The 18,095-nt window shown below is 52.4% G+C and overlaps 1 protein-coding gene across 1 annotated transcript in view; it reads right to left on the reverse strand.

The window, feature by feature from the left end:
- The window catches only part of MEGF6 (multiple EGF-like-domains 6), a gene marked incomplete at both ends in the record, with an annotated part of 19,642 nt that extends 1,898 nt beyond the window's left edge, over positions 1 to 17,744 (reverse strand). The window contains 13 exons of the mRNA XM_010189674.1: positions 1,929 to 2,063; positions 3,022 to 3,156; positions 3,292 to 3,420; positions 4,845 to 4,973; positions 5,855 to 5,986; positions 6,228 to 6,395; positions 7,475 to 7,597; positions 8,320 to 8,442; positions 9,682 to 9,819; positions 11,525 to 11,647; positions 12,031 to 12,153; positions 12,400 to 12,525; positions 17,625 to 17,744. Coding sequence (XP_010187976.1) covers positions 1,929 to 2,063; positions 3,022 to 3,156; positions 3,292 to 3,420; positions 4,845 to 4,973; positions 5,855 to 5,986; positions 6,228 to 6,395; positions 7,475 to 7,597; positions 8,320 to 8,442; positions 9,682 to 9,819; positions 11,525 to 11,647; positions 12,031 to 12,153; positions 12,400 to 12,525; positions 17,625 to 17,744 — 1,704 coding nt within the window. The remainder of the gene's footprint in view (positions 1 to 1,928; positions 2,064 to 3,021; positions 3,157 to 3,291; positions 3,421 to 4,844; positions 4,974 to 5,854; positions 5,987 to 6,227; positions 6,396 to 7,474; positions 7,598 to 8,319; positions 8,443 to 9,681; positions 9,820 to 11,524; positions 11,648 to 12,030; positions 12,154 to 12,399; positions 12,526 to 17,624) is intronic.
- Between the last annotated feature and the right edge of the window lie 351 nt (positions 17,745 to 18,095).

An 18,095-nucleotide genomic window follows, 5' to 3' on the forward strand; every position in this document is an offset into this window, starting at 1 on the left:
CTCGGGACACTCTGCGTGGAAAACAGCGCTGTGACATCTGCCTGGGTGGGTGTCCCAAGGGGGTACCCCCATCAACCGCCCCCATCCCAGGGGCAGCGACTCTCCCTGTGTTGGGATGATGAGCAGCGGGTTCCCACCCTCCAAACACGTACTGGACTTCATTAAGTGAAGCACATAACATATAAATAACCTTATAACTTATAAATAACCTTATAACGTATAAATAACCTTATAACATCCAGCATAACCAAAAGTCTCTGGAGTCTGGAAGCCGGGTTTTTAAGCAGCAGCAGGGTTTGGTATATTGCTATAAAGTGGTGAAGAAGGAGCATCCGCACACACAGGAGGAGCAGGCGCTTTTCCGTCGCGCTGCTTGCAATGCCAGACCAGTGTCACAATATTGGGTTTGCTCTTTGCACTCTCATCCTGTGCAGGCTCAGCACCTTGGACCCTAAGATCCTCAAACCCAAAAGAGCTCTGTGCTCGGGGTCCTCTTCGTTCACTGCAGCCGATGCTCCGTAAGGCTGCAGGGATGCAAACACACCAGCATCCACAAACCGGGCAGGAACCGCACACCAGAGCGGAGATTTCAAGTGACACAGAGGAGTTTTTGTTATTCCTCCTCTTTGCTAATTGATGGCAGATGTTTGTCTTCACCCTTTAATAATTTCCAGACCCGAACAACAGCCAAGAGCCTACTATTTCTATACAAATATTTGTGTTATTTCCTGTGACTCCCCCTCTATGGGCTCCAGCTCCTTTCCTATTCTTTTTAAAAACACCCGACCCAACGCGGCCAGCCCGCCATGGTGCCCTGGCTCTGGGGCAGCAGCGTCCCCCATGGGGGGGTCCAGGGCTGCCAGGACCCCTGTGTGGGGGCACAAGCCCTGCAAAAGCTGCTCCCATCCCTCCTGTTGCTATTGCTCCATTAGCATTGGGAATTTTTGTGATAACCTGCAGCTTTCTTTCTGAACAGCAGCCACCTTCCGTCAGTTGTGCTGTTAGGCAAGACAATCACGTGCTAGCAGCTTAATTAGGTTAATTGCTCTAACTTCTGGGTTGGGCGTGGATGGAATGCTTGGTTAAGCAGAAATCAGTGCAGAAACTGGGATGCTGGATGCAAAATCGAGATGCTGACCACCTCTTAATGCAATGGGACTTCAGGTGTGGGCTTCAAGAGCTGTGTTTTCTGTCGGATCCCAGCAGCTGAGGTGTGATTGGGAAGGAGACAACCCCACGGGAGGGGGATGCTGGCTTTTCAGTGGTGGCTGGCAGAAATCTCTGTTTTCCAAGAACCGCGTTCACGTTTGCAGTCATCACCTCGTGCCAGTGACTCACGGCCACGCGGCTCGCTCCAGACAGCTTTGCTCAGAGAAAGTCAAGCTCCGGGACACCCCAACCACCCTGGGATCCTGAAAAGCTCCGTAGTTTAATTACCATCCTGTCAACTGACCTCTTATGTGACAGGCAGAAAGCTGCTCCAGAAGCAGAAGGTTAATTCCTAACAGACATTAAATGTAAAACTTTCTTTTCCACTTGGAGATCAAATATGAAATGGAGAACCGAGAGGAAAACCTGGTATCGTTCTGCTGGGCACTGATTGCCTGGAAGTCAAAAGGCATCAAAGTGGGGGCAAAGCAAATGAGGTATCTGTCACCTTCGGCTGCAAAAGCCAAGATGCCCAAGAGATGGGATAAGGTGCGACCTTGTTCTTCTTTTCTGAGCCATCATGCACGAGAAATCCCACTTTGGACCATCGCAGCGTTTTACCCAGCCCTGAGAGCGGCAGCTCTGGTGCCCTCCAAAGCCACTCCACCTTTTTGCTCATTCAGGAGTTGTTCCTGGAGGCCTTTCCCGTTGTTTTGTGAAGAAAAAGGCTGTACGTATGAGGAACTAGGAGCTGACAGCTCGTGTAAGCAGTGCCTTACCCTGGTCGCAGTCCTGCCCGTGGTAGCCCTGGGGACATTCCTTCCTGCACTCGCCCGTGACGTGGTCGCACGACGCCTCTGCAGAGCAGCTACACTTCCTCTTGCAGCCATCCCCGTAATAGCCAGGGTCACAGCCTGCCAGCAGCATTACAAAGATAGAATATCTGCCTTTAATCAATGGCAGGGTGCTGGTCCATGCCCAACAGCCCCAGCTTGCAGCGATGGGCACGGACCAGCACCCCCCGAGCTCATGGCTGGGTATGGGGCCACCATCCACACTTGTGAGCCTGATGGAACATTTGGCTCCTAATCTAAACAACAAGAGGCGAGACAGTTTTAGGAGGGTGGAAATGAGCTTTTCCCCAAGAAAATGAGTTAAGGGGGAAGGGGATGCAGAAGGGGAAGGGAATGCAGTAGGGGAAGGGGATGCAGAAGGAGAAGGGGATGCAGAAGAGGAAAGGGGACGTGGAAGGAGAAGGGGATGCAGAAGGAGAAGGGGGATGTGGAAGGAGAAGGGGACGTGGAAGGAGAAGGGGATGCAGAAGGAGAAGGGGGATGTGGAAGGAGAAGGGGATGCAGAAGGAGTAGGGGATGCAGAAGGGGAAGGGGATGCAGAAGGGGAAGGGGATGCAGAAGGGGAAGGGGATGCAGAAGGGGAAGGGGATGCAGAAGGGGAAGGGGATGCAGAAGGGGAAGGGGATGCAGAAGGGGAAGGGGATGCAGAAGGGGAAGGGGATGCAGAAGGGGAAGGGGATGCAGAAGGGGAAGGGGATGCAGAAGGGGAAGGGGATGCAGAAGGGGAAGGGAATGCAGTAGGGGAAGGGGATGCAGAAGGAGAAGGGGATGCAGAAGAGGAAAGGGGACGTGGAAGGGGAAGGGGAGGCAGAAGGAGAAGGGGGATGTGGAAGGAGAAGGGGATGCAGAAGGAGAAGGGGATGCAGAAGGGGAAGGGGATGCAGAAGGGGAAGGGGATGCAGAAGGAGAAGGGGATGCAGAAGATGAAAGGGGATGTGGAAGGAGAAGGGGATGTGGAAGGAGAAGGGGATGCAGAAGGAGAAGGGGGATGCTCAGTGAAGGCTTGCGGGCCGCTCACCGCTCTCGCAGCGCTTGCCGCGGTAGCCGGGTTTGCAGCGGCAGGAGCCGTCCCTCTTGTCGCAGTCCTGGGTGTTGTGCTGCACGCACTGGCACTCCTCGGAGCAGCCGGGGCCGAATGCCCACTTGGGGCAAGCTGAGGGGGTGGAAAGAGGTGGTCGGTGACCCATGGGGCAAGGGATGGAAGATTTGCCACCCAGGGTGGTACCTCGAAAGGCTGCCATCCCAGAATGTAACAGATATCTCATGAAAAAGGTGAGGGCGAGCGTACCTAAATGGCAGTACCGTCCGTACAAGCCAGGGTCGCACAGGCAGGCTCCGTAAATCCGATGGCAACGGCCCCGGTTGGCGCAGTTGCACTTCTTCCTGCACTGTCTCCCAAAAAACCCTTTAGGGCACCCTAGGAACAGACAGAGAGAGATTTTGGGGGGGAAGATGAGCCAATTTCTGCCCGTCGTTTCATTGCCAGTTGACCACGGGAAAAAAAACCAAACCCAAGGCTGTGTAACACCAAAATGAACTGAGGCAAAGGATGTGGGGAGGGCTGAAAGAATTGGGATTTTCTGCGGGCCAGGATGCGCTTGTGCCTGCACGCAGTCAGGTAAAAATCAGATGGCCTCTCAGAAGTCAATTTTTCCATCCAGGAAATGCCGCCCTGGCACACAGAGCAGCTCTCCGTGTTTATTTTACTCTCACCTTCCTGTTTCCTCTGTGCCCCTCGACCGCCTCCTTCCTACAGAAAGGAAAGCCCGGGTATCTCTTGCATCCATTTACATTCTGCTTCGGTCTCCTGCAGTAATCGTTCCCATATGCTCCAAACCTTTCCCCCGAATTCATTTCATTTGAATCTCTTCTTGTCTCTCTCTTCCTGTGTTTTTTGATTATGTCCCCCAGATTTTAACTCCTTGGGAGTACAAATACCCACCACCAGCGAGTGGCATTGCTTTCTGCAGTGCTTTGGGTAACTGCTGCTGTCACAGCTTCACAAGGTTTTTCTGCAGTGGAAAACACCTCCACAGTTCTGTAAATTTACCCCTCAACATCCATTTTCTGATGTTCTTTTCTGTGTCTGCCGCTGGATGCCTGGTGAAATACAGATTGGCTGCCCATGGTCAGTGCTGAGCAGCAATCAGGGACTGCAAGGGTTTTCCAGTGCCAAGACAAGGCACACAGCCCCAAGCACTGTGCCAGGGTGAAGAATCCCCTTTACTGGCTTTTCCTTATTAAAAAGACATTTTTCCTACGCAAGAGTGGGTGACGCAGCGAGTCAGAAGGAGCAGGGATGAGTTGGAGCTGCTCACACTGGGAGGGCTCAACTGGAAAAGAGCTGAGCGGTGCCTTCAGCGAGCAGCTACAAAGGGCACAGTGCAGGGCAGTCTGTGGAAAATGTTTTAGGGCTTCAGAGAAGCAGAAGTGGGAGATCAAAGGGTGGCATCAGGGGTGGCTGTCACGGCCATTTGTGAAATTATGGCAAAGGGTCCGCTAACACGGCAAGGGAACCGAAAGGAGCTGCTGCTGCAGGCTGGGGAGCATCACTCACAGCTCACTATTGCTATTCCATACAGGAAAACGATTTAGGGAGAAAACTGCGGTGCTCTGAGCTTGATTTTGGGGCCTTGCAGAGGTGTTGTCCTGCCTTTGTGCGGCGAGGCGAGACACCCCGCACCCTGCCAGGTCCCCCTGCCTGGCTGAGGGCTGGGGTGAGAAGGAAGGGGATCAGCATCCCCATGGGGAGAACAAAGGGAATCACCATCCCCAGGGGGAGAACGAAGGGAGTTGCCATCCCTGCATCGCAATGTGGGTGGTGGGGAGCTGTGGTCGTACCGTCCTGGCAGAGCTCTCCAGCCACACCGGGCGGGCAGCGGCAGGCACCGGTGGCGGGGTCGCAGGTGCCGCCGTTCTGGCATTGGCAGAGCTGGCTGCAGTTCCTCCCAAAGGTGCCGGCCGGACAAGCTGGGTGAGAGAGACGGGGCTGAGCTATTCCCATGTGCAGCCTCTGCAGGCCCAGCATCCCTGCATCCTCGCATCCCACATCCCTGCATCCCCGCATCCCCACATCCCTTCATTCCCACATCCCCGCATCCCTGCATCCACGCATCCCCCATCCCTGCATCCACACATCCCTGCATCCACGCATCCCTGCATCCCCTCACTGCTGCATCCCTGCATCACCGCATCTCTTCATCCCCTCATCCCCGCATCCTTGCATCAGCTCATCCCTGCATCCCCACATCCCCCATCCCTGCATCCACACATCCCTGCATCCCCTCACCGCTGCATCCCTGCATCACCGCATCCCTTCATCCCGTCATCCCCGCATCCTTGCATCACTTCATCCCTGCATCCCCACATCCCCCATCCCTGCATCCACACATCCCTGCATCCCCTCACCGCTGCATCCCTGCATCACCGCATCCCTTCATCCCGTCATCCCCGCATCCTTGCATCACTTCATCCCTGCATCCCCACATCCCCCATCCCTGCATCCCCTCATCACCGCATCCCTTCATCACCGCATCCCCTCATCCCTGCATCCCCTCATCCCTGAATCCCCCCATCCCTGTATCCCCCCATCACCGCATCCCCGCATTGCTGCATCCCTGCATCCCCTCATCTCCACATCCCCCATCCCTGCATCCCCTCATCCCCACAACTCCCATCCCTGCATCCCCTCATCCCTGAATCCCCTCATCCCTGTATCCCCCCATCACCACATCCCCGCATCACTGCATCCCTGCATCCCCTCATCTCCACATCCCCTCATCCCTGCATCCCCACATCTCTGCATCCCCTCTTCCCCACATCCTGCTCCCCCGCCCACCAGCGTGGCTCACTCTGGTTGCAGAGGACGCCGGTCCAGCCGGCCGGGCAGTCACAGCCAGACTCCTCGGCATTGCACACAGCCCCGTTTTGGCAGTCCTGGCAGGTCAGGCTGCAGTCGGGGCCGAAGGTGCGCTCCAGGCAGACTGCAACAAGAGGTGATAGATACGGGTGAAAAGCCTTTCCTGAGGGATCTCAAAGGATTTGGGCAGAGAAACCCGCCTGAACATGAGCTGTGGCAAATCTAAATGCATCTGTGCTGTAACACACATTGTGCACATAGAAAAGACACTCGATGAGTCTCGTGGATACGTTCATAAAACCCAGCATGCAGGATTAATCCTTGCAAGCAAAATATGCCATTTACCACCACTGCAAAATGCCCACCGAATTTTTCTGAGAGCGTGTGCTCTCCCCTCGCTTCCATCCCTTCCTCCTCCTCTTCGTAGTCGTCGTTGAAGAGCTGGGTGAACTCATCCCGCAGGATCGCGACGTGAGGGATGGGGCGGATCATGGGGCGCTGGCCGTCCAGAGCTTCCACGAGGTCCTCTATGGCTGGGGAAACAGCGATGGAGACGGCAGTGTCAGCGTGGGGAAAGAGAGATGAGGAAGGTGAAGGGTGGGACAGAGCCTCTGCAATGGGAAAGGGAAACCAGGGGTGTCTGCACAGGGCTGGCGCACCCAATTTGGCGCCGTTTGCAACACTGGTCTCTATATTAAAGACATATTAAAGGTGTCTCTATATGAGACACCTCTCATGCTTTTGTAGTTTGTGTGTTTGCTTTGGCTAGAATGGGCGCAGGGCACCTAAATATCTTCAAAATAGACAGGACCAGTTGTGATCCTAACCCTGACAAACAGCTCCTTGGGTGGGTGACCATCACCAGAGCCCTGAGTCGCTCCGCTTCTTGGAGTTTTCAGCAAAATCAGTTATTTTCTAGGAAATTAAACAAGATTGCTCATCTAACAGAATCAAGCCATGCATTTCAGCTTGGTTCTCCTTTTGGGAGGAGTATTTCTCAGGTACAGCTGCAGGTTTCCTTCCCACGCCAAGTGGGAAAGGGTTAAAACAGCAGCAATCAGGGGGGCCCAGGCGCACTTGGGAGCTGGAGCAGGGCTGGGGGCTATAAAAGCCATGGGGCAAGGGTAGGCTCAGGTATTTTGCTATGGTGGGGAGGTGCTGGGTGCTGCTGTTTTGGCTCCAGACCTTGGGAAGCCTTTTCAGGGACCTGGGGGTGGCTGGTTGAAGAGTTGGCTGCCCTGTGAGGTCAGTAAGTGGGGTAATGGTGTGTTTGGGGGGAGATAATGATGCTACCACTTAAGATAAACCTATTATTTTTTTATAAGGAAAAATAGAGGAGAGGGTTCTGGTCCTGTGGTTGCCACGGAGCCATCAACGCAGGCTGCCCTGAGAGTAGCTGTGCCAAAATCCCCTGTGCTTTTTTGGAAAGCGCCGTGCTACGTGGCTGAAATGGGACTGGTCCCATCAGGGGAACGCTTTCCACTGGTGCAGGGAGAGGTTTCCACCGCTAACAGTAGTTGAGTGCTGTGGAAATGGGGTTTGCAGCGTTAAGGAGCAATGTACTGGTCCTACTGGTCCACCACCCCTTATGGTGTGCAGGGGATGCCCTTACGGATGCAGCTCCTCTGGTCCTCGTCCAGTTTGTGTCCCAGCTCGCAGCCGCACTGGAAGGAGCCCATTTGGTTCAGGCACGTGTGCTCGCACCCGCCGTTGTTTGACGAGCACTCGTCCACATCTGGAAAACAGGGAATACACCTATATCATGGGGACATGGCTCTGTACAGGACAGGGACCCAAATATGGCTCTGTCCTCAGGTCAGCAGGCAGCCTGGTGGCATCGTGTGAAGCCATCAGACCCTAAAATTTGGGTAAGACTTCCCAAACTACTCAGAGAACCCTGGGTTTCAGCTCACATCTGTCAGTAACGGTATAGAACCAGGTGGGTAAGCTTGGCTTCTCACCTGTGAGCTGTCATGGGAGTGAGAACAACTCATGAGAAGGGAAAAAGCCCAAATTCTGTGTGCTAAGAAGGCAACACCATTGGAGAGGTGACAGAAAACTGTTATGAGCGGGGAGAAACTGGGAGAAATGCGTGGCCATTCGCAGCCATGTAGGACAACTTCTTGCTCTCTTTAGCAAAACTTATGTTAGTCTTTACTGTGTTTTACGCAGACACTTTCATTTGGGTGAAAACGATGGGCACTGAGGGCCTCTGGGGTCGAACGCAAAGTGATTTCTGTGAATTAATGGAGTCAGACTGGGACCAGCTCACTTTGAGGTACCCTGACTGGCACTCAGTGCCCTCAAAAGCCTCGCTCTTTGGATGTGCTGGGCTAGTGTAGGGGTTGGAATAGCTGGGGCTGGAAAAAAAGACCCAAAACCAGAATTAGGGGAGCCCTCTCTGTGCGTTTCTTGCTGTGCCATGAGGCCGTGTCCTCGCTGGATGTTTCTGCTCACCATCGCAGCCGCAGCCGTCGGCGCTGAGCCGGTAGCCAGCGTAGCAGGCGCACTCGTAGCCGCCGGGGTAATCGTAGCAGTCCTGCTGGCAGCAGTGGGAGCCGCTGTCGCACTCGTTGATGTCTGGATAAGAACCAAAGGGCGCTGTGTGTCACCACACAGCCAGCATTTGTGGGGGACAGCACTTGTTAGAAGTGTCAGTGACTGGTTCTGGTGAGCGTTGCTGCTCTGACTGCAAATGCCGAGCTAGAATTCTTGTTTTCCTCTAGAAATGAGTGAGTTTCATGTGAACAGATCATCCATGTGCTCCCTGGGCATGGGAGGAATCCTAAATCCTAGGGGCTTGTGGGAAGTTAACTGGGATTTTTCAATTTGAGTTTGTTCTTAAAGGTCTTGTGTGCTTACAGATAGGGGATGATTCAAACCATAATACTGGCTCTGGCTTTCTGATTTACCCTGTTACAAACACTGGTGTTAACCTCAGAGATGCGGGAGGACTGTATGGTCCCTTCAGAGCGAAGCCTCTGCAGGATGGATGGAGATAACCCAGAGAAAACAGAGCTCCTGCAGCTTTAAATTTCCAGCCCTGGTGTTTATGGGACACCATTTGTTCACTCTGAAGTGGAATGACCACGGTGCCTGTGTAGTAGAGGGGTTTGTGAAACACCTCCTTACCACCTGAGGGGGCTGGGCCATGGAGGTGTCTGGTAGGAAAATAAATAGCTCTGGGGCTCCAGAAAGTTGGACTGGGCTGCAGAAAGAGGACTGGGCTTTGCAGCATGCAAAGGAGCAACGTTCTTTCAGGGCAAACAGCACCTCAGGACCTGGCTTTTTTGCTCCCAAGTTGCAACGTTGTATGGCCCCAAGTCTATAGCATTTACAGAGCTTGGAGGTGTGTTTCACCCTCTCACCCTCACGTCCCCATTAATACTGCATAGAACTGGATGGGGCTGAGCTGCTCTTGGCTCGCAGGCAGTGACTCACCCACATCACTCATTTACCCAAATTACACCGCTGCTCCCTCCCAGATAACAGGCAAGACGGTGCAGTTCGAGATTCGTCCCTTTGAGACGTAGGTTTGCAGGTATCTGAGGTGCGAGTTTCTATCTGCCAGGGCTGCCCTAGACCAGTTTCAGCAGGGAAAAACCAGCTCCGCAGTCATAATTTGATGTCCAGGTAGGTCTTGGGCAGAGGATTGAGGATGTCTCCAAGTAGAGTAATATTCCCTTTACCTTTGCATCTGTTTCTAGCCCTGTTAACCCACTTGTAGTGCATACGCATACAGCAGCTAACATATGGAGATCCTCATTGATATTTGGGATGTGTTTGGACAAGCCAGGTGTGCCTTTTCCCCTGCCTTACCAGTGCACGTCTTCCGGTCCTGCTCGAGCCGATAGCCGAAATTACAGGTACAGACCGGGCCGGAGCTGGTGTGGTGGCAGCTGTGGGAGCAGCCACCGTTGTTGGCCTCGCAGCTGTTGACGATCTCCATTTCTATCCCTGGAAAGGACAGACTGGTTAGGGCTCCGCGTACTGGTGTGCACTGGTGCTGTGCTTGGGCACCCACCGGGCAGCTCCTCGCACATGCGTTTATGTGCTCTGCCCAGGAGCCAAGGGATGGGCCAAGGATGGAAATAGCCTTCCACAGAGGCCACTGCTGGGAAGGGATGTGTAAAAATAAACCCTCTTAGGGACAGGCTCGTGGAGCAGGCTCTGGACAAACCTCTGAGAGAGGAACCAAAACTGCTCCCCTTCCCGAGAAGCTGCAGCGTGTGCTGCCAACCCAAAATTGGCTCCGTCGAGAGTACAGAGCTGTTGGATGCCAGTGAGAAATGGGAGCAGCAGAGCACAGCTCGCTATGGAAACGGCCAGATGCCTCCAGCTAGAAATGCGAGTTCCTGACACGTCAAAAATGGTAGGCACAAACATCAATAGCAGCCGTGCATCATCTTGGCTTGGCAAAGTTCGTGTAAACTTCAGTCTAGTTAATTAAGTTTTCTTGAACTAAAAGTAACTCCTATTGTGGAGCTTTGACTCAGGCCTCAACCTCAGGAAAACAATTTCTGCCTTCGAGAACATTTTTTTGGTGTGTTCAGAGCCAGGGAGGGTGAAAGAAGGGGAGCTTGGTGCTGCCCAATGGGTCTGTGCATGTCAAAAACCAAAGCTGTGCCGCGGTGGAAGACGCTCTTAAAAAATTTCACAGCATGAATCAAGTCCCTCTTTCCTTCTCCTAATGCAAGATCAGGGTTTTGCATAAAGGAAATGTGTGAAAAGGGCCAGGGGAAAACCTTGTGCATGCAAGAAGGCTCCTTAGTTGTAGAAGTTGCACGCAGTTGTAGAATTGCACCACAGCAGAGGCATTGGCCATGAGTCCCAACAACTGGATGAGCCATGGTATAACGTGAGCAGGGCTGGTGGTCCCAGTGTCCCCCAGTCAGGAGGGGCCCTCCAGGGCTGGCATCCCAAACCTGAGCTGTGGGGTATCCTTTACAGAATATGCAGTGTGAGATAAACCATGTTCCTAGGAGCAAAGGTGGGTGCATGTGTAGGCTCTTAAATAGCGTATCATCAGCCTGGCTCCTCACAGTTTGATGCCTTTAGAGACCCGTTTTTGGTCTGCAAAGCCTTGCCTTTGTACCCCTGTCAGGCTCCCAGAGAGAGCTGCACTGGTGGAGCATCACGGCTCCCAGTAACACCAGCTGCCAGCACTGGGACTGCTGTGGTGGCTTTCATCTGCTGATGGCTCCGCGTTGGACAATCCCTGCTGCTGTGAATTAGCTGAACAAAGCTGGACAAGCTGGCTCATTCCTGCGTAATGGTGTTTATTTGTGTTCCCGATGGCAGCAGATGTGATCAGCTCCTTCGGTTGCACATCTGCAGCAAACTGAGCTCATCCAGCCCCGTCCCCCAGAGCAAGACTTGGCCAGTTTGGAGCCAAACGGCTCCAGATAAACTGCCTAAACCTGCAAAAGTAGCTCCAATGGTAGCTTTAAAGATCACACAAAGTGTTTTACCTTGGTTGGGGAGTAAACAGCCCCCAAATAACTGGTGAAATTCTCCAGAATAGATTGCTCTGACTCTGCCCCACCAATTCCCTGGGGATGATGCATGGCATCCCACTGCAGGCACCACCCCATCACTGCCTTTTGGGCACTCCCAGCAGCAAACCCTCCCCTCCCGAGGCGGCTCGAGGTGCGGTACTCACGGTAGCATCGCTTGCCGTCCGCCCCCAGCTCGTAGCCCGGGTTGCAAGTGCACTTGAAGGAGCCGCGCGTGTTCAGGCACTGGTGAGCGCACAGGGCTGCTCCCGTCAGGCATTCGTTCACGTCTGCAAGAGACGGGCCATGGACCAGGCTGAGACACAGACCCTTTCAAAGGGACATTTGCTGCTATCTTTGAGTTTTTCGCTGCTTTCGCGCACCCTAAATTCTCCGCTGGGGTCCGGGCAAAGAAAAAAATGGAGTTAAGAGCTCAGAACTGCTGTGAATTCCTGGAAAATCACATCACATGAAGCTCAAGCTCCAAACAACTTAAGCAAGGCTGTTGGACAGGCATCAACTGAGCACTTTCATGCCACCCCTCAGGAGGGCTGGAGCATCGCTCCCTTAAACTCACAAATTACTGAGCATCACCCTGTGAAGAGAGGGTGGTTTTTCCCCAAAAAAGCTTTGCTCTCAGGCCCTTCCTTCCCTTCGCAAGGACCTTCCCTACCTTCGCAGGCCCTGTTGTCGGCCGCCAGCCGGTAGCCGGGGTGGCAGTCACAGCGCGCCGTCCCTCGGTGGTTGTGGCAGCGGTGCATGCAGCCCCCATTCCTGTCAGCGCAGGGGTTCCTCACTGTGGGCCGGAGCAGAGGAGCAGGGGTTATTGCACACTAATCCCAGCTCTTATTTGCTTTATACTTACAGGGAAATACAGCATCGAGCAGTTACACCTAACAAAACACTCTGCAATCTGTGACAGAGCGTTCACCAGCCAAAATCCCTGCTGCCGTTCACCGCTCCGTGCAGGCAGGGGTAAGTGCCCGCTCCCCAACCCCATCAAATTCCCGACGAAAAGGCCGTGCGCGCTGGAGGGACTCACGGACGCAGCTCTTGCCGTCCTCCCGCAGCTGGTGGTTGTGGCGGCACTGGCAGCGGTGCTGTGCCAGCGTCACCTGCACGCAGTCGTGCTCGCAGCCGCCGTTGTTGAGGGCGCAGGAGGGCACGGCTGCAAGGCAAAGGGACGGAGAGTTCGTCACACAAATGAGGGCACCTGGATGAGTCTTTTTGCTCGGGGTGAGAGGAAACGGCCTCAAGTTGCACCAGGGAAGGGTTACATTGGATATTAGGAATAATATCTTTACTGGAAGAGTGGCCAAGCACTGGCAGGGGCTGCCCAGGGCAGTGATGGAGTCCTCATCCCTGGAGGGGTTCAAAAATTGTGTAGAGGTGGCACTCTGGGACATGGTTTAATGGGCACGGTGGGGTTGGGTTGACTTTATGGCCAAAACTCTCATTAATTTGTCCAAAGGCACCGCAGACGCGATGCTGCGGCTGGTTTGGCCTAATTACTGCTCAGGTGTGTTCAGGTTTTCAAAGTTTAGTGGGAAATGAGGTTTGTGGGCCCACACTGTGCAAAAAAGGCACTGATTACACAGGGTACCCAGCAGGTACCATTGGTTCTTCTGGAAAGACTTAAGGAAAAACACTTTAGGATGCATCCTGCATGTCCCCCCTTCAATGGGGTGTAGCTCAGAGCTTTTACTAGGAGATTTCTACATGGAAGTTATCAGTCTGCGAGTCGCCGATGCTGCGACCAGCAGAGCCCAGCACGCAGAAACTGGGGGTGGGAGCCGTGACTTCATCCCCAGCGCAGGCGGGACTGGGAATTGCGGCTCCCCACTGGTGTTGCTGTGTGGCCTTGCGCAAGGCCGGCCCGAAAACAGGAGGTTTTGCCTAGGCTACGGCCCGAAAACAGATCTCACGACCACATATGTGGGCTGTCTTCTCTGTACAAGCTCACTGTTATTAATCAGCCTTAAAATAGCCTTCTCCCCCACTCTCAGTGCCTACAGTCTGGGATTTTCTGCAGAATAAGTGCAAAATGAAGCGAGGTTTAACTGGAAATGTGCACACCTTGTCACCAGCCTGCGGGAACGGCACCGTTCACCCACCAGAACGGTACCAGGAGGTGAGGTATTGCACACTTCTGACTTATTTTTCAGTAATAAACTCATGTGCTGACTCTGAGGAATCTCATAAGAAAGCTAAATAAGTCTCTAATGAAAAAACATCTCTCCCCAGAGCAGCACTTCAGGTAATCACAGTGCCCTCGAGAGTGGCCGTCGGGTGCCGATGCCTCGGCCAAGTATTCAAACAACTCTTTTCTATTGACAAAGTAATGCAAGGGATTTGGTTAAGCCTCCCTTGTATGCTAGTGGAAAAAAAACAAACCCCAAATATTTGGCACTGGAGGAAAAGTTTGAACTCTTAAAAGCTGTGACTTCCCTTTGCATGCCCCTAATTAACTGAACACCATTTAGGGGAATAGGAGTGGCTTAGTGGAGCCGCAGCACTGCCATACACAACACCCGGCTGGAGCAAGAACTGTCAGATTCGCAGTTGTGCTGACGTCGTTTCCCTTAATCCGTTTGGAAGCAAACAGAAATAGTCGACGTTCCTAAAAAAGTTACGGGTCAGAGTTACAGCGCTCGAGCTCCAGCACGGATGGGTGGTCACTTTAAAATATTCTGATCTGTTAAAGTGTTTAGTATCATATATGTCAAAAATACCCATAAATAATGTGCTTGTTTGTCTTGGAGTGGGCTTTTTTAAAAAAAAAGAAGTAAAATGATGCTAATGCCTGCCAAAACGTGCCTTCATATGGGAAAAGTATTGGGCTAATGTATAACAAGCTATCACAACTTAGGTCTAAAATAACCTTCCAGTATGCAGTTATTTGTATGAGTTTGCAGCCTAAATAACCGTCCTCCTTGCATACCCCTAGAAGAGTGGGAAAAACTCAAGTGCGGGTTCCTTTTTCATCACGCACAACTCAAGCAGACAGGAATCCCGCACGGTTGGCTGCAGCAGGCTTTCCAGAAGGCCCCTTTCTGCCCAGGAGAAGGTCAGAGCATCTCTTGGGTCGCACTGAGGTGTGATGCCCACCCGATGCTCTGCAGCAGGCGTGGAGGGATGGAGCTGTGCGATGGCAAAAACCAACCCTTGAAAGGCAGAGGAAGCTCCAAATGCTTGGCAATGCTTGGCCACTGCTTGAGAAGGGTATGGCTACCATGGGCATGGCCACCATGGGCACAGGCACTATGGGCATGGCCACCATGGGTAGGGACACCATGGGCATGGGCACCAACGAAAAGGACACACATCTCCATTCCTCGTTGGCCAAGGTCTTCATGCACAACCAAGTGCCAAAGCTGCTTACACCAGATCTCCACCAAAGCTGTTTGCAGACCACTAAGAGAAGGTAAAAGGTGAGAAAGCAAGAACGCAGGGATCCTGAAGAGCGATTTGGTTCCCCTTGTCTTTCCTTTCATCTGGTTTATTTGCTGGCAAACGTAGTCTTCAAGACTCATAAACCCATCTGAGCCGCCCTGTTCTGCACGATGATGAAGGGGCTGGTGTGCACTGTTGTCCTGGCCATGGTGGGTACATCCAGGCCATGATGGGTGATGGGAACCAGAACACACATGGGGAAGGAATAGTGGGCATCACAGGCTATAGGGCACTCATGAGCTGTATGGCACTCGTGAAAAGAGCAACTCACTGCAATTTTGCTCAGATACAAACTAATTCAAGAATCAGGAACAATAACATGAACCAAATGAGACTTGCTAAAATTATTCTGGGTGCCTTTCCATCAAAGCGAGGGGCTTCTCATGCCGGGTCTCCTTAGCTGGCCTCTTGCAGAGTAACACCCAGCAGACCTCGCTGCTGGCCCCGTTTTAATTACTGCAGGGTTTTGGGTTTTGTTTTTTTTCTATTTACAGAAACATGCTAAAAATATTTCCATCCCCAGATGCGTTTCCTAGCCTAGCATTTCTGCGGCGAGGTTGCCAAACGCAGTGTCCTCTTGTGCGTCGCACAGCTTTTTGTAATTAAAGCTCAGACAGCTTTTCCACAGCTGATGCTTCATGGGCTGCGAGAGGGACGTTATCCCATCCCCACTGTCTGCAGGGAGATGCCAGCTCCGCAATGCTGATGGACGTGGATACAGAGGGAGCAAAAGGACGTCGTCACTACTGTCCTGTTCGCTGAATCGCTCCTGTATTTCGGATTTCTTTATGTACACAGGGATACATCACGTAATCCCGAAGGGATGTGTTCTAACCTCAGACAATTTCCAGCGTGCGGTGTGTGTTAATCCCAGCCATCTCGCTGTGCTGCAGCCAACACAAGCAATCGGCTCGGGTGAAATTCCTGGCCCTGGCCCGGAGCTCATCCCTCTGCCAAAACAGCGCAGGGGGACCTGGAGATGTCAGCTTCCTCCTGCCCATGTGGTTCTGATACAGAAAGAGGTGATTTCAGGACGTCCAGCGACTCCTTTTGTTCTGTTTCACTTTCAATAGGAACCTCTGCTCTTTTCCCCCTATCCCCTATTAAAATATTTGGTATCTGAACAAGCAGGACACAACAAAGGAGCCTTGCGCAACCGAGCTGCGGACGACCCAAAGCACCAACGGGGATGTTTCTTCCAATCCAACAAAACACAAGTGTCTTTTCTGGCTCCAGAAGAGAAGAAAAAGCAGAGAAACACAACTTTTATCAGTGAACCTAATCCCTCAGAACCACGCAGGAAATACCCGGTCCCAAAACCCGAAAAGGACGTGTAAAGGGTCAAGCAAGGCCTCCTCCTGCCTGCGCCCTCCATCACTGCTGCAAACCCTGGCAAAGAATGTGGGCGCAGTGCAGACCGGCCCGTTTCCACGATCAAGTCGGAGCAAAGCCTCTGCCTTCGCAGTGTAAATATTTACACAGACCAAGTGCTGAGAGAAAGAGCCGCTTGCACGTACTTGTGGGAACAGCCCCGAAAGCGCCTGGGTGCTCAAGGGCCCGGGATTACGGCACGGTGACTGCCATGGGCTCGGTCCTAAGCATCAGCAAAGGGAGAGCACATCCCTCTGCAATGACAAAAACCGGGGCACGAGATCCCCCCTTGGTGCTGTGTAAACCCCAGCCACGTCACAGTGAACCACGAACCACCCTATGGGATCCATAGGGGCAGAAGGGTGCTCACCGCGCACACAATGGGACACGAGGGTGCCCATGGTGCACAGAGCCATGAATGCTGGCAGAGGAGCAGCCGCTGAGTCTGGGCTCTGAGCTTTCACAGGAAAAATAAGTAAGTTTACTTAAGAGTACAGAGCCATTAGGGAGGTGTGAGATATATACATGTATATACATAGAGAGAAAGAAATATATATACACACACACATATATACACACATTTCTGTCACCAAAGTGTAAAGAACAAAAGCCACCAGTTCTGAAGCAAGAAAGCCAGATTTTTTAGGTCTGCTCTGCTGTTATTTTAGAAAGACTATTGCAAAACTATGCAATTTTTTAAATTAATTTTTTTTTAACATTATCCTGTCTTATTCTAAGAGGCAGAGGCAGCAGAATCACTATATACCACCAAAAACCTACGTATTCCAAAGACAATTATTACATGACAGACCACACTTACATGCAAAGAGTAGCAATGCACAGTCATGAACTCAAGTTTACCCATTCAGTGCTAGAGCAGTGGGCTGGGAATAAAGGGCTTTTTTCCTTATTTGTGATCCTTTGGCTTCTGGATTTTTCCAAATAAACACAGGGCACTGGGTGAACTCACACCTTATGTGTATGTCCCGCTGTGAGAGCATCTTCACATCATGAGGAAGGATACGGGGTTTGCGCTGCTCTGGGCACGGTGGGTACCACGTCCTCAGAGGGGGTTTTGGCTGCCCACATCCCCGCTCCCAACACAGTCGTTTTTTAGCCAAAACTCAGGCATGTGACTGTATTCAGAGAAAAACCAGCAAACAGCCTTTGTAATAGCAGTGCCCAGGAATTCTTTCCACTTGTATGAAAATATCCCTCAAAAAAAAAATAAAAAAAAAAAGGAAAAATGCGTCAAATAAAGCTGCGAGCGAGAAGCGGTTTAATAAAAACAAGAGCAGAGCAGATGCGGGAAGGATGACTCCAAGCTCCACCCCGGTGCCTCACAGCCTCTGCTTTGGGGCAGGCAATCAAATGATGGATGGGAACCTTCCCATAGTGTAACTGTATGGGTTTGTTCTCCAGAAACGTGAAACTGCGCCTTACCGAGGCAGGGGCCGTCCGCGTGCAGCCGAAAGCCAGGCTTGCACTCGCAGTAGTAAGAGCCCAGGGTGTTCACGCACCGGTGCTGGCAGCCCCCGTTGTGGACCTGGCACTCGTCAACGTCTGCAGCAGAAAAGGGAAAAAAAAGGGGGGAAAAATACATTTAATTTTAATTAATTAAAGAAATTTTGAGGACGGGAGTGCAATACGGGAGAGAAAGAAAAGGTATCCTATTTGTCAGCTGGCATAAACCATCCCGAGGCAGGGAAACCCACCTGGGAAACCACCAAAACGGGGAGCCCACCTGGGCAGTAAAACTGCACGTGGGCAAAACTACGGGTTCCCGAACAAAAAGCAGCCTCGGAGGCAGAAAAATCCTCTGCTGGGTGCTGAGCAGGCTGAAAAGAGCTGAAACGGGCACGAGCACATCAGCCCTTGGCAAAAAAATACCCCTGTTATGTTTTGGTATCCAAG

The sequence above is a fragment of the Mesitornis unicolor genome, unplaced genomic scaffold (genome assembly GCF_000695765.1).
Source record: "Mesitornis unicolor isolate BGI_N332 unplaced genomic scaffold, ASM69576v1 scaffold27448, whole genome shotgun sequence".
NCBI classification, from domain to species: domain Eukaryota; kingdom Metazoa; phylum Chordata; class Aves; order Mesitornithiformes; family Mesitornithidae; genus Mesitornis; species Mesitornis unicolor.